Source organism: Convolutriloba macropyga, chromosome 9, assembly GCF_964194025.1.
Source record: "Convolutriloba macropyga chromosome 9, txConMacr16.3, whole genome shotgun sequence".
Taxonomy (NCBI): Eukaryota; Metazoa; Xenacoelomorpha; order Acoela; family Convolutidae; genus Convolutriloba; species Convolutriloba macropyga.
In genome coordinates, this window is record NC_134476.1 from 5,538,794 (window position 1) to 5,553,148 (window position 14,355).

Sequence of the window (14,355 nt, forward strand, 5' to 3'; positions counted from 1 at the left end):
CAATTTTAAAATGATCGCAACAGGGCTCGATTTAAAAAATTACCACACGGTGTTGCCAGATGAATTTGCAGTTCGCAATATTTTGCCGTCCTGTGCTGTCTTTAAGAAAGTACAATATCTTTTTGAATATGCGCGCGACGTAAGACGCTCAAAAATAAATTGTGTTGCAGATTATTTGCAAGAACTGATTCCCGGGAAAAACTTTAATTCAAAGTTTCAACTGAGTGTGGTTCACCAGATATTAACAAATCTTTTCCGGTCAGAAATTTTTCATCAAAACTTTGCTCAATATGACAACAAGATTTTAAAGCCTTCCTTGATGCAATATTAACGGCAGAACTGCAGCAGTGACGAAATAGTAGAATTATTCTTCTTTTAAAACGGTCATTTGGAAATGAAAAACAAAAGTTGTTTGGTAATCGTGGTACTCTAGTTTTTTTATATTGCACCTCTATAGCAATATTTCGGAAAAATTTGCTGCTTTCCTTTTATTTTGGGTCAAAACTTGTCAACTACGTATGCCAATCTTGTTTGTTGAATTGTTTCGGTGACCATTGAAAGACATACGAAACAGATACAAAGTTTTAGAAAACACTATATTACAAATTTATAAAATTGTTTAATAGTTTTGGGTCTTAATAGGTTTGAAATCTTAATTTTAGTATTACTTCGCAATATCAAACGTCTAAAATTTTGAATCAATAGAAAAATTGAAAGTTTTCTGAATAAAATATCGCGAAAGTTTTTAACTGCAAGACAACAGAAGCTTTTATTGACACATAGAGGACACAGAAAAATTGTCAAAACTTGGTAATTTATGCAAATTCGCTCCACGTTTTTGTAAGGTTGATAATAATTACGAAAACTATAATTTTTTTGGGTTGTGTCCTTCCGAGCTACATTTGTCCACATTGCATTTTTAGTCCTAAACAATCTTGGCGATACCACTGCAATTGTTTGCCCTGTGACTACAAGGTCACCCACCGTGTTCCAAAATCAAAGTTCACTCAGAATTATATAAACATATCTTAAACAAAAACAGAAGAGGACGCTTCTGAAGTGCAATACAAATTTTGGAAATTAAATAACCTGGCTAGGATATTAGAATTAATACCAGCATAATTTTTCAAAATTATACGTAAAAATAGGAGAAATTTAATATTAGCTCTCTTAAAAAACTGTTTTTTTAGGGGGTGTGCCCATTCTCTTTGGAGCTACAACGCCACAACTTTCGGACAACGAAGAGCCGACAAATCTCCAAATCTCTGCGGGATCTCAGGAACAAACTTCCATATTGTCTCAAACATTCCAACCCCAAGTGCTTCCGAACCCAATTTTTACCCCAGCACCAGTGCCACCGCAATTGCCAGGCTTTTTACCTCCTCCGCCGTTTGCAGTTTGGCAGCAATATCATCAACAATCTGCGCTGCCGCCTCAAATACCGCCTTCTACTTCTACCTTTCAGAGCAGCAGTCCCACAAAGCCGCCAAATTTTGTAAGTTTTAGTGGTTCAAATTTGGGATTGCGAAGTGTTGGAACGTCGTCAATTGTCGAGACATCCCAAAATTATGCTCCTCAGAGTGTCAAAAACTCCAATGAGTCGACATTCGTTCCACCTATACCTCCTTTGCCAAGACAGGTACCTCTTGTAAAGCCGCCTTTGCCACCATTACCGCCACCACCTGTTGTTCTCAAGGTCGGAAAGAATACGGGAACCAATTTGAAGGATTCTGCAAGTCAAGTGATTAATACGGTCATAAGTTGAGAATTCACAATTTTTTCTCCCCTTGTACTCCACCCTTTTTCCCCACCCACCCGTCCTTCGTAAAAAAACAACCATGAGTTTATCAAAAATGTAACGAAAATTATAAAGCAATTGGAACCTTTTCCTTTTGATTGGTCCTTCAAATACATTTGAATTGTTGCTGCAATGTGATATAAAGTTCGTGGTGAAAATTCTTCACCATTGCTGATTTTGATCAGCAATGGTGAAGAATTATCAAAAATGCTATCCAAAGATACTTTCAAAATTGTTTCAGTTGCAGTTTCGAGCCATTTATTCCAGAGTTTACTCACCCATGAAAAAAGACGCAGAGAATTTTCGCTCAAAAAAGAGTGTCTCATTTTGACTGTGTTCAATTTTAAAATGATCGCAACAGGGCTCGATTTAAAAAATTACCACACGGTGTTGCCAGATGAATTTGCAGTTCGCAATATTTTGCCGTCCTGTGCTGTCTTTAAGAAAGTACAATATCTTTTTGAATATGCGCGCGACGTAAGACGCTCAAAAATAAATTGTGTTGCAGATTATTTGCAAGAACTGATTCCCGGGAAAAACTTTAATTCAAAGTTTCAACTGAGTGTGGTTCACCAGATATTAACAAATCTTTTCCGGTCAGAAATTTTTCATCAAAACTTTGCTCAATATGACAACAAGATTTTAAAGCCTTCCTTGATGCAATATTAACGGCAGAACTGCAGCAGTGACGAAATAGTAGAATTATTCTTCTTTTAAAACGGTCATTTGGAAATGAAAAACAAAAGTTGTTTGGTAATCGTGGTACTCTAGTTTTTTTATATTGCACCTCTATAGCAATATTTCGGAAAAATTTGCTGCTTTCCTTTTATTTTGGGTCAAAACTTGTCAACTACGTATGCCAATCTTGTTTGTTGAATTCTTTCGGTGACCATTGAAAGACATACGAAACAGATAAAAAGTTTTAGAAAACACTATATTACAAATTTATAAAATTGTTTAATAGTTTTGGGTCTTAATAGGTTTGAAATCTTAATTTTAGTATTACTTCGCAATATCAAACGTCTAAAATTTTGAATCAATAGAAAAATTGAAAGTTTTCTGAATAAAATATCGCGAAAGTTTTTAACTGCAAGACAACAGAAGCTTTTATTGACACATAGAGGACACAGAAAAATTGTCAAAACTTGGTAATTTATGCAAATTCGTTCCACGTTTTTGTAAGGTTGATAATAATTACGAAAACTATAATTTTTTCGGGTTGTGTCCTTCCGAGCTACATTTGTCCACATTGCATTTTTAGTCCTAAACAATCTTGGCGATACCACTGCAATTGTTTGCCCTGTGACTACAAGGTCACCCACCGTGTTCCAAAATCAAAGTTCACTCAGAATTATATAAACATATCTTAAACAAAAACAGAAGAGGACGCTTCTGAAGTGCAATACAAATTTTGGAAATTGAATAACCTGGCTAGGATATTAGAATTAATACCAGCATAATTTTTCAAAATTATACGTAAAAATAGGAGAAATTTAATATTAGCTCTCTTAAAAAACTGTATTTTTAGGGGGTGTGCCCATTCTCTTTGGAGCTACAACGCCACAACTTTCGGACAACGAAGAGCCGACAAATCTCCAAATCTCTGCGGGATCTCAGGAACAAACTTCCATATCGTCTCAAACATTCCAACCCCAAGTGCTTCCGAACCCAATTTTTACCCCAGCACCAGTGCCACCGCAATTGCCAGGCTTTTTACCTCCTCCGCCGTTTGCAGTTTGGCAGCAATATCATCAACAATCTGCGCTGCCGCCTCAAATACCGCCTTCTACTTCTACCTTTCAGAGCAGCAGTCCCACAAAGCCGCCAAATTTTGTAAGTTTTAGTGGTTCAAATTTGGGATTGCGAAGTGTTGGAACGTCGTCAATTGTCGAGACATCCCAAAATTATGCTCCTCAGAGTGTCAAAAACTCCAATGAGTCGACATTCGTTCCACCTATACCTCCTTTGCCAAGACAGGTACCTCTTGTAAAGCCGCCTTTGCCACCATTACCGCCACCACCTGTTGTTCTCAAGGTCGGAAAGAATACGGGAACCAATTTGAAGGATTCTGCAAGTCAAGTGATTAATACGGCCGCTGCAATGGGAAGTAGCAAGACCTTGACAAGTGCCGATTCGACTAGGAATCCCATTGGAATAATTAAGAGTAAGTTATTATTAATAGCCGCGAAGCGATAGCGGCTATTATTTGGGACATCGTCGTTTTTTTTTTACAATCCAAGAATTGGATTGTATTGGTGCTCTGTCTTTTTTTTTATTTTTGTAAGATGTTTTCACACCTGTTTTCATGACTGAGCTTTCAAAACGGGATAAACAGGTAAGGCACAGCGGGCATCAAGTTTCATTAGAGGCCCGCGTTTAGTAGTCCCTCAAGTACTCAGAGTGGTGAAGCTACTGGGAAGGCCGTAATTCAAGGTTAAAAGGTCATTTTTGGGAGTTTTTGAGCCTAAAATAATGAAATTTTTAGCACTTTTTCGTCATTTATGGAATTGAGGTTTATTAAAGTTGTTAAAGGTCCTTTGCAAGACGTAATTGCTTTTTACGGCCTGTTTAAGCGCTATATCTATTGCTACTCCAAACATAAACACGGTATTTTTTACTAACTTATTCAAATTGTTTGAAAATTTTTGTCATTTTTTGAGTTGTTTCAGACTTTGATGTCAAAAAAGCTCCTCTGGGGTTTAATAATAGGTTATTGCATAGTTTCTATTGGTAATGAAGTGGTTTTAATCATTTTAACCTCATGAATTGTACCAACTTTTTTAAATTAAACTTGTTTTTTTTCAAATTTTCTGACATTTATTGTCATTATTCAAGTTTCCCAGCCTCATCTAGGGTTTGCTAACAGTTTACTGAAAATATTTGTTGGCCATGGAATGGTATTCAACATTTTAATATCTTTTACCAATTTTTTGATAGTTGCGATTTTTTTCTTTACATTTTTGAAATTTTTATTTAGTGGCCAGGGAACCTCCTATAGGGCTTGCTAGTATGTAACTACATAGTTTATAGGGGCAATAAAATAATTTTCAATTTTTTTAATTTTGCAATTGTAGGGAATTTTTTAAATAAAGCTTGCAATTTAAAATTTTCGATTGTTTTCAAATTTTTCGATTTTTTGTCATTCTCTGAGTTTAACTGTCTTTACTGGCCAACGAAAGTTTTTAAATGATGTAGACGGTTTACAAGACAGAACTCCACAGTCAAAAAAATGTTTGATCGTTGTTATAGCCCTGTTTTTGGTAAATTTTCTCTTTTCAGTTTCTTGATGCATTTGTCATATTTGTCCAATTTATCTACTTTTTGTGGCAGATTCATCTTTTTCAAGGTTTTGGCGTGAGTTAATAAGTATTTTGAAATGAGTCATATATGGCCTTCAAGTTTAAAGCTTCAAGGGTTTAAGCAATGGTCGTTTTTTGGTTAGTTTGTTTGGTTCTTTTAGTTTCTCAACTTTTAAGATTTTGTCTTGTTGGCTGGGATTGTTCAATTGATCTTCTGGTCAGGTTCATTAGGTTTGTTTTTCATTCAATTACTTGGATTGTATTTCAGAACTTGTCCTGCTATGTTTTTATTTCGTCGTCTCAATCGCTGATTCTTACGACCTGACCTCTTGGAATTGACTTCAGTGACTTCTATTGCTTTGCAATTAAAATTTTTGTGCGTGACGTTATTTCTGCTTTTAGGTCAATTGCGTGAGTTACCTCACTCAAAAAATGACTTCTGAACTCACCTATGGAACTTTAAATTTTATGAACATTTTTATATTAAAGATCAATAGTGTGCATCTAAGTAGTTGCAAACTTATATGCCCTAATTCTTGAATATTAGTCTTGAGTTTTTAATTTCGAATATCAATTTTGAAAAAGCTCTCCTTATAGACCGTATGTGTCAAAAAATTGACAGTCCGAATCTAACCTAAAAAGTTAAGTGGTCTATTAAAGGACTGCTAGTCTATCTTATTTCTTTAGTTGTTTCAATTCATGGAAGGTCACAAGCGTCTATCGCGGCTATTTTCCGGCAATCTGCCGGCTATGTTTTTTTTGCAGAGAACCACCAATCGTTTTTAATAGCCGCACAGCGATAGCTGGGGGCTATTATTGGCCTTTTCTTGGTTTTTACAATTCAGAGAATTTGAATTATAATGGGGCGCTGTCTTTTTTTAAAGATCTGTTCACACATTTTCATGATTTTTGAAGTCAAATTGGGGTAGTCATTTTGGTCACGCGGAAACAGGAAGTGGAGCGAAAAAACGAGTGGTTTTGCAGTGTGAAATCTTGTCACTCTAATTTTAAAGTAGAGTGAGAAAACGGTGAGAAAACGCTAGTGATTTTTTGTTCACATGCGGCAATTTCACTTTGTTTTTTTTTACTGTTTTTTCGATTTCTTGGATCGGATTTTTTTCTTAATGGTTTTTCAAATCCATTCATAGTTCATTCTAGGCCTAGTTTTTTGTTTAAACCCAATTTCACTTTTTTGCTAGTAGTTTTTTGTCCACATGCTGCACTTTAACTTTGATTTTCTGTTTTTTTTAATAAATTTTTTGATCTGATTTTTTGTAAATCGTTTTCCCAGTTCACTCAGAGTCGCTGCTAAGTCTAGTCGTTTGTTTATTCGATGAAAATTCTTTGAATTGTACGTCAGGACTTGTCCTGCTAGGTTTTTTTTATTTCGTCGTCGCGATTTCTGTTACGACCATATGACGTCACAACCACTTCAGATCTGCTTTTTGTTCATTCGTTCATGCAATTTCGACTTAAGTGCGTGCCTGACGTCATTTTTCGCTCTTAGTGGAGCGAGTTTTTTTGGTTCATTTGCGTGATTAAATTTTTGGTCACACTTGACTTACCTCACTCTCAAAAATGACTTCCTCACTTTGAAATTGACTTTTATTTACTTTAATTCAAAAAGATAAGGTCAAATGGGTGTGTGTCAGTCTAAATGACGGTTATTTGAGAGCAGCTAATAGAGGCAGCAAAAACTTGTACAGATTTTTTATCAAAATATAACATATCAGCCTTCAATGAAGACAAATTTTTTCGGTCTGTCTTTTTTACTGTTTTGTTGAGACTGCAGATCTGCGAAGCTATTGCGGCTATTTTCTGGCAATCTGCCAGCTATGTTCTCATTTTCTGGCTGATATCTGAAATTCTTTCATATACCTCCCTTTTTTGCGTTGGGAGTTTGAATTCGACTATTTCCAAAAGTAGCGTCCGAAAGAGGGTGTTTGCTTTTTTTTCTTATGTATTTCTTATCAAACATACAACTTAGATTAAAAACTTTAAATATATCAAAACTAAGTGCCTTTTTAGGTCCTCCTTTTAAACAGCGATCTCACAATCAGAAGTTAACATCTAAAAATGAACAGCCAGATCAAATTAGAGATGTCGACTATCGAGCCATCAATTCTCCTGTGAAAGCTCAGTACGTACCTGATCAAGTTGTTAGAGATACGGATTTGCGGAAACAATTGCCAGCCTCTGGAAGTTGTGAGCTGAGTCAATTTTCCCATCAAGGTCGACCGACAAATTGGTCCAAGCCACCGTCGGATCCACCCTTCAAGCGGCGATCTACAATCAAGATAGCGCCCTTGACGTCCCGCGGAAATAACGAAATTGGGGCAGGTGAGTTATCTTACATTACCGACAGATATTTTTAGGAAAAATCGGTGAACTCATCGCCGTTTGTCATCAAAGTTTGTTTGCAGTCGTTCGAACTTGAATTTAGGTTTTTTTGTTCAATCTTTTTTCGAGCAGAAACTGAATTCGATATCGGGGACTCCATTTCTCACTCGGTGTTTAGTTATTCATCAATCTACGATTTTTTTTTTAAAATCAACTCCTGTTGCGTCTCATCCGATAGTAAGTTTATATTCAAATATTTCAGGTGGTGCATTTGCGGTTGTTCCATCAACCGACAACCCAAATGTTAATGTACCACAATCTGCGGCAATGAGACCGAGTGCCAGTTACCCAAACATGCAAAATGCGTTTGCTTTGGAAGACGAAAATCTACGTCTCTGGCAGGAAGCCGTCGCCTCGATGGCCGAAAAGCGAAGCTCGATCAAGTTTAAGCAGAACAATTTATCAAGCAGCACTGCAACAAGTTCAAGCAACAGTAGTAGCAACTCCGGCAGTGCTCAAAGTAGTCGGAAAAGTTCGTCGTCAGGAAATGACGCCGAAAAAGCACATTCACCTCCTTTGATTGTACCAATTGATGACGAAATAAAAGTTGTAGAAATTGCGAATTCTCCCCCAACTTGTGAAAGTTTGGTGGCTATTTCAAATGAGGACACCTTTCCCAATGATAACATTGATGATGCTTTTGACGACGCCGAGTCTTATTTCGAGGAAACTGAAGTGAGTGAACAAGTATCAGAATCGGGTGTGAACGAAAACCGACTCACTAATATCAGTTCGGATTCGAGTTCTGATGCCGAAATTGAGCTTCTGGAGCTTCGACGGGAAGCTATGAAAAGTATGGTTGAAAAGGACAAACTATCATTAGAAAATTCTGTCGTCAATAATTCCAATTCCGAAGCAAAGATTATTCTTCAGCCGCAAAAGTCAGAAAAAATAGAGCAGAAATTAGACGAGACGAAGAGAATGGCTGAAAATAAAACCATTCAAAAGTCGCCAAGTCAAGCTAAATTGTCGACAATTGTTGTCGAAATAGAGAGGGCACAATCGGTCGATTCGTTGCCGGAACGAAAACTTACGATCGCCGAGTTCCAAGACTCAAGCGATAAAGTCGAGGAGATCGCTAGCAATGAAAAGGCATCAAAAGTTAAGCAAATAGACATTACTGTTGACTCGAAGAACAACAAGACTATTTCGTTTAATCAAAGCTCTGAGAAAATTGAGGCAAATTCTTCAATAACTGCCAAGACTTCCGATATTTCGAAAAGTACCTTAAATAACTTATCACAGCCGCCGAACTCATCGCTTAAGAAAAATAACACAAATTTGACCGCATCTGTGAAAACTTTATCGGCTAAAAGCAAAAGTTTTGATCAAACTGAACTCAAGAATGATCCACGTAAAACTATGTCAAGTGCAGTTGAGTCAATTTCTATGCAAGTGTCGAAAAGCAAAGTGAACGTTTCTGGGGGGATATTGCTTAGTAATTCTAAGAACACAAGCGCGTTTCGAAAAGTTAATAGTCCAGCAATTAGTAAAACAGCTATTGCTTTGACATCGCAACCCACTGAAAACCCGCAGCTATCGTCCAGGAAAAGTTTCCCGATTGGCTCAACCCAATTGAAACGGCGGACAAAACGACCATCGGTGACGCTCTCTGGCAAAGTCACAAAACCAGTGCATAAAAACCTATTTGTGAAGTCTTTTCAAACAAAATTGGTCAAAACAAACCCTCATGTAATGACAAGACGCAGTTCTAGGTTTAGTACAAATAAATTGAACATATCTCAAACAAATCTTACATCGGTTTCCAGAAACGGTAAACGGCTACCACAGAAAAACAACCCGTTTTCAAAAGTGAACGCGAAACGGGTTAACTATGATTGTCAAGCTCCGAAACACCCTCCGTTGGTTATCAATTTTGGACTAGATTTGCAAGAGGAATTGAGTTCCGACGATGATGACGATCATAGAGCAAAAGAAGATTCCATTATGCTCGCGTCATTGTCTGATTCTGACGTATTTTCACAAAGCTCGTCTCAAGTTGAAGTGCCTTCTAATGTTTTAACAGGTAAGCATATGACCTCAATGTTGAGCTGGACCCCCAGGAATAACTTGGTGGCTTCCCAGGACGATTTCACATTTGAATGTAAACGCCCTCAAAATTCGAAGGGAAGCTTGAACCCGTTTGCGAGGAAGAAATATTGTGGAAATGTATGTCTGAGCACAGACCCGTTTGCAGAGAACATTTTTACTCGACAAATTGGCGAAGCTGAGCTTAAAGAATCAAAAACTCGCGAAGATGAAAGACTAAAAGAGCGAGAGGTGAACGCAATTTCCGTTTCTGATTCTGAGATTTCGGGTCAATTTTCTGTATTGAAGTCCGATATAGAACCCGCTCTTTCAAAAAGGATGGACCAGGATGCGTTTAAACAAAGAATGGCAACAAACGTATCTGAAGATTCTCAAATTGCTGATTATGATGATGCGAGACAACCGATCAAAATAACTTCTGCTGAAAACCTGAACAATTCCTGCAAAACTGAAAGTAAAACAGAAGCTCTGTCAGAAAATACTAAAACAAGTCCCGAGGACAAAAGAGTAGAAAATTTTGAAATCAAGGTCAATTTTGAGTCAAATTCGAATTGTGACCAAAAAGCTCCATGTTTGAAAAATGACCCCGCATCCAAAATTTTTAAATCTGAGCTAAGCAGTGAAAAGGCGTTCGAAGAACCAGCCAAGGAAAAAAGTTCAAGTCACAGCAATATATTTGACATTTTTGATAACGATGATGAACTTGACAGTGCTTCCGAACCAGTTAAAAAGCAGGTAAACAACGAGAAATTTTCTTCTGAAACCCCAATCAGTGTTAAGCCGCGAGTGAAAATTGTGTCGCCTTTCAAATTTAAACCGTTGATGACTGAGAAAAAAGTTTCAGAAGGCGAAAATAAAGCAGAAACAGAACTTAATAAACTTAATCAAGATAAATTATCTACTAAAATTGTTGTCAGTAATGAAAGTAAACTAACTGCGGAGGATGAAGATTCTAGAGTTAAACCACTTGATACCAAAGCGAGCATTGATAGTTTGAATGCCGCAACGGATTTGCCGAATTCAGGATTCGAAGAGAATGGGCAAATTGTCGAAGAGTCAACAGGAAAAATAGCAGTGCCAGAAGTTATCCAAAAGGATGTGGCGGAATGTATTATGCCGGGGAATTTGGATGAAATGATACATAATGCACGGGTTTCTGCGACGGTACGTGAATTAGTTTCCTATTTTTGCTCGATTTTGTGAGTTACGGTAACAGTGATTTTCTAGGGGTTTTTAATTGCTCTTCTTGAACAAAGTTTCAGCAATTATTGTAGTCTTCAGTTTTTCTATGCATAATTTCTGCTTTTGCTTTTGATTTAGAATGTTGACTTGTTGATTTTCGCGTGATGTAAGTTGCTCTCACCTTAGATTTTAAGCTATAGTGGTAAAAGTTTGCTTGTAAAAGTCAAATGAAAAATACACAAGTTAGCTTTATATTTCACTAAATCTTATTAGTAGTACGAGCTCTAATACGACCATTTGAAGATCTTAGTTAATTCATCCTCCCCCAGTAACTACACCCAACAACTCTTTAATTAAGCTCCCTGTCGTTCAAAAGTAATTCGCCAAACTTTGGTTTTTGTTTAATAGCCACCGTCAGCCTCTCAACGGCTATTATTTAGGCGCTCTCCTTTTTTGTTACAATTCAAAGAATTTGAATTGTATTGGGTTGTTGTCTTTTTTCGAGATCTCTTCACACATTATCATGATTTTTGAAGGCAATTTGAAGTGATTTTGGTCCCGCTGAAACAGGAAGTAGAGCGAAAAACCAAGTGGTTTTGCGGCGTGAAATTTTTTCACTTTATTAATAGCCGCCCTCATCTTCTCAGCCGGTAATTATAGAGCTCGTATTTTTTTTTACTTCGTCGAACAAAAAATATTTCGCTTTACCTACCTCATTTTGCCGCTTTTTCAACATTCTGCGTGAAATCTTTTTGACTTCTCTAGGCTAGTTTCTCTCTTCTCTCATTCTGATAAAAGTGATTTTGAACATCAGTTGCTCAGCAAAGCAATTCAAAATGTGCAGAGTCAGTATAAAAATTAAACTCAGAAATAGAAACGCAATAAACCCATAAAGCCCAATTTTAGATGCCCGCTATTTGAACGTCGTTCCTATAAGTATAATTTACCTCTCTCTAATGCTTATTGGTATTGATAGTATCCCCTGTAGCCTCTCTCTAGGAAACAGAAGTATGTTCAACTACGAAATGCCATCAAAATAAATCGGACTTAAAAAATGTTTTTGTACAAAAATCTTTTTTTCAATATCTATTCTTTCAATCCCAATCATGCTTATTGGAATCTACGGCGTCTATTTTCCGGCAATCTGGCGGGTATGTTTTAATAAAGTTGAAGTGAAGAAATGGTGTTTGAACAAAAGTTCAAAATGGCAGTTTCGCTAGTCATTTTTGCTCACACGCGGCAATTTCTCTTCGTCTTTTACTTTTTTTTACCGGATTTTTTCTAAATAGTTTTCCCTATCCATTCCTAGTTCATTCATCTTCAATTCATAGTCCCTATCCATTCAATGTCTAGTTTTTTTTGTCAATGAAATTTTTTTGATTTATAGGTCTGGACTCGACCGTACTGCTGTCTTATTTACAGTTCGAGGAGATTGAATTGTATTGGGGCAGTCTTTTATTAAAAACCTGTTCACATTATCGTGATTATTCAAGTCGAATTGGAGTGATTTTGGTGATGCACGAAGTGGAGAAATAAAGATAGTGGTTTTGCGGCATGCAATTTTGTCACTCTAATTTTGCTATTCGAAAAAGGGTGTTTGAACAAAAATTGCTTTCTCGCTAATCTTTTGTTCGCATGCAGTAATTTCACTACGATTTTAGCTGTTTTCTCGATTTTTTGAGCGAATTTCTTTCTAAATGGTTTTTATCAAGCCATTAATAGTCCATTATAGGTCTATTTTTTGTTTATTCAATGAAAATTCTTAATAGCCGTCGTCAGCCTCTCGGCGACTATTATTTAGGTGCTCTCCTTTTTTTAAATTTTGCTTTTCCTTTTGATCACGTTTTTCGTTTACATAAGTCCGATTTAAGTTTGATTTTCACGTTTGACTTCTGACTTACCTCTGACTGTTTCAACTGAATGGTTTTTAAATTCTTTCACTCATTGAATTACGTAATGAAGTGAACACGGTCAAAGTCAAAGGAGCAAAATCAAAAGAAACGGGTTAATCTTATAAAGCCCGCCATTAAGTCAGAGTGCTTTAGGTTATCAAAGTTCATTACAGCGATTGCTGGCTGGTATTATTATTATGCTTAATAGCGTTTAGTTTAGAAGCTGATTTAAGTGTAGTTTTAGAATCTAACCGAATATGCAGAATTTGCACACCAAATAAGAACACTTTGACACGTTAGTTTCTATCTAATTTTTTCCTTTTCTGTTTCAATCCCAATGTGCTTCAAGCGGGTCAACGTCGGCTATTTTCCGGCAATTTGCCGGCTATGTTTTGAATTGTAGGTTAGGACTTGTGCTGCTTTGTTTTCTTCATTCTGTTTAGCTTTCGATTACGTTTTTCGTTTTACATAAGTCACGATTTTGGTGTTTGATTTGTCGCTTGCGTCGCTCATTGTTTCAACTCAATAGATTTTAATTTCTTTCACTCATTAAATTAAGCAATTCAGTGGATACTGTTAATGTCAAAGAGTAAAATCAAACAAACGGGATGAACTGATAAAACCCGGTCATTAAGTTATATTGCATCATTGGGTTAAAGTTCATTAGAGTGGTTGCTAGCTGATATTTAACTCCACCGCACCCCCCGCCACTCCGCTCAAGCCACATGCTAGCATCTCTCCCAAGCGGGGTACTACTAAAGCAAACCGCTCGCCGGTCGTTTGAGGGCAATTCTCCCGGCGTTAGTCGGTTATGTTTTCTTTTTCTGTTTCAATCCCGATGTGCGTTAAGCGCGATAACGGTGGCTATTTTCCGGCATTTTGGCGGCTATGTTTTGTTTTAATTTTTTTAGGCTGAGAAGAGCACTTTGGCGGAAGATATTCAGGCTGATAGCGTTGCTAAGATTGTTTCTGATACTGTGACCTCGACTAAAGAAGCAACTGATCTACTCCAGTGTAGTCCGAAAAGGAGTGAAGTGCCAAAAGATGAGCAACTCAATACATCTCCTTCTACCACGACTGCAAATTCATCGAAGTTTAGCAATGCAGTCATCAAGAAATTCAAAAAACAACTTGTTTTTGTAAAGTGAGTTAGTTTATATAATTTTTGGGATCTTTTCTGTTTGTGCCCCCCCAGTATGTTCTGCGCCCCCCAGTTGCAGAGCACGTGCCGTTACATAGTAAATCCTGATGTAAAAATATTGCACGTGCATCTTGGGGGTGCAAATAATATGTACCCACTAGGCTGGGGGGCACAAACGGAAAAGATCCCATTTTTGCCTTGTACGGCAAATAATAACAAACTTTTCTTGAAAAATTGCTTTGGAACAAGTAGATGTTCAAGCTCAGTTCGGCTTTGTTGTAACTAGAGGTAGATTCCAGGTAGAGTAAATCTGGCACTCTCTTTGATGAATCGATTGTATGTAATCGGAAAGTCCATAACTTGTTCCGTAATGGTAACATTTTCGTCAATTAGTTCAGAACAAAAGTTATGAGACGTCAAGGGACAGCTTGATGAGCATTATAAAAAGAGCATTATAATTGATTTCTTAAACAATGGTTAACAAAAATTTGTCATCGCATGATACAACTGGTCTAACTTAATACATAATATTTATCTGACGAATAATGCTGTAAGCCTTAAACTAATTAAGGTACCAGCCATAACACTTGTATA

The 14,355-nt window shown here is 36.9% G+C and overlaps 1 protein-coding gene across 1 annotated transcript in view; it reads left to right on the forward strand.

Moving 5' to 3' along the window:
• The window catches only part of LOC142345946 (uncharacterized), a 280,658-nt gene that overhangs the window by 215,954 nt on the left and 50,349 nt on the right, over positions 1 to 14,355 (forward strand). The window contains exons 6-10 of the mRNA XM_075398413.1: positions 1,191 to 1,760; positions 3,327 to 3,962; positions 7,126 to 7,437; positions 7,700 to 10,710; positions 13,532 to 13,764. Coding sequence (XP_075254528.1) covers positions 1,191 to 1,760; positions 3,327 to 3,962; positions 7,126 to 7,437; positions 7,700 to 10,710; positions 13,532 to 13,764 — 4,762 coding nt within the window. The remainder of the gene's footprint in view (positions 1 to 1,190; positions 1,761 to 3,326; positions 3,963 to 7,125; positions 7,438 to 7,699; positions 10,711 to 13,531; positions 13,765 to 14,355) is intronic.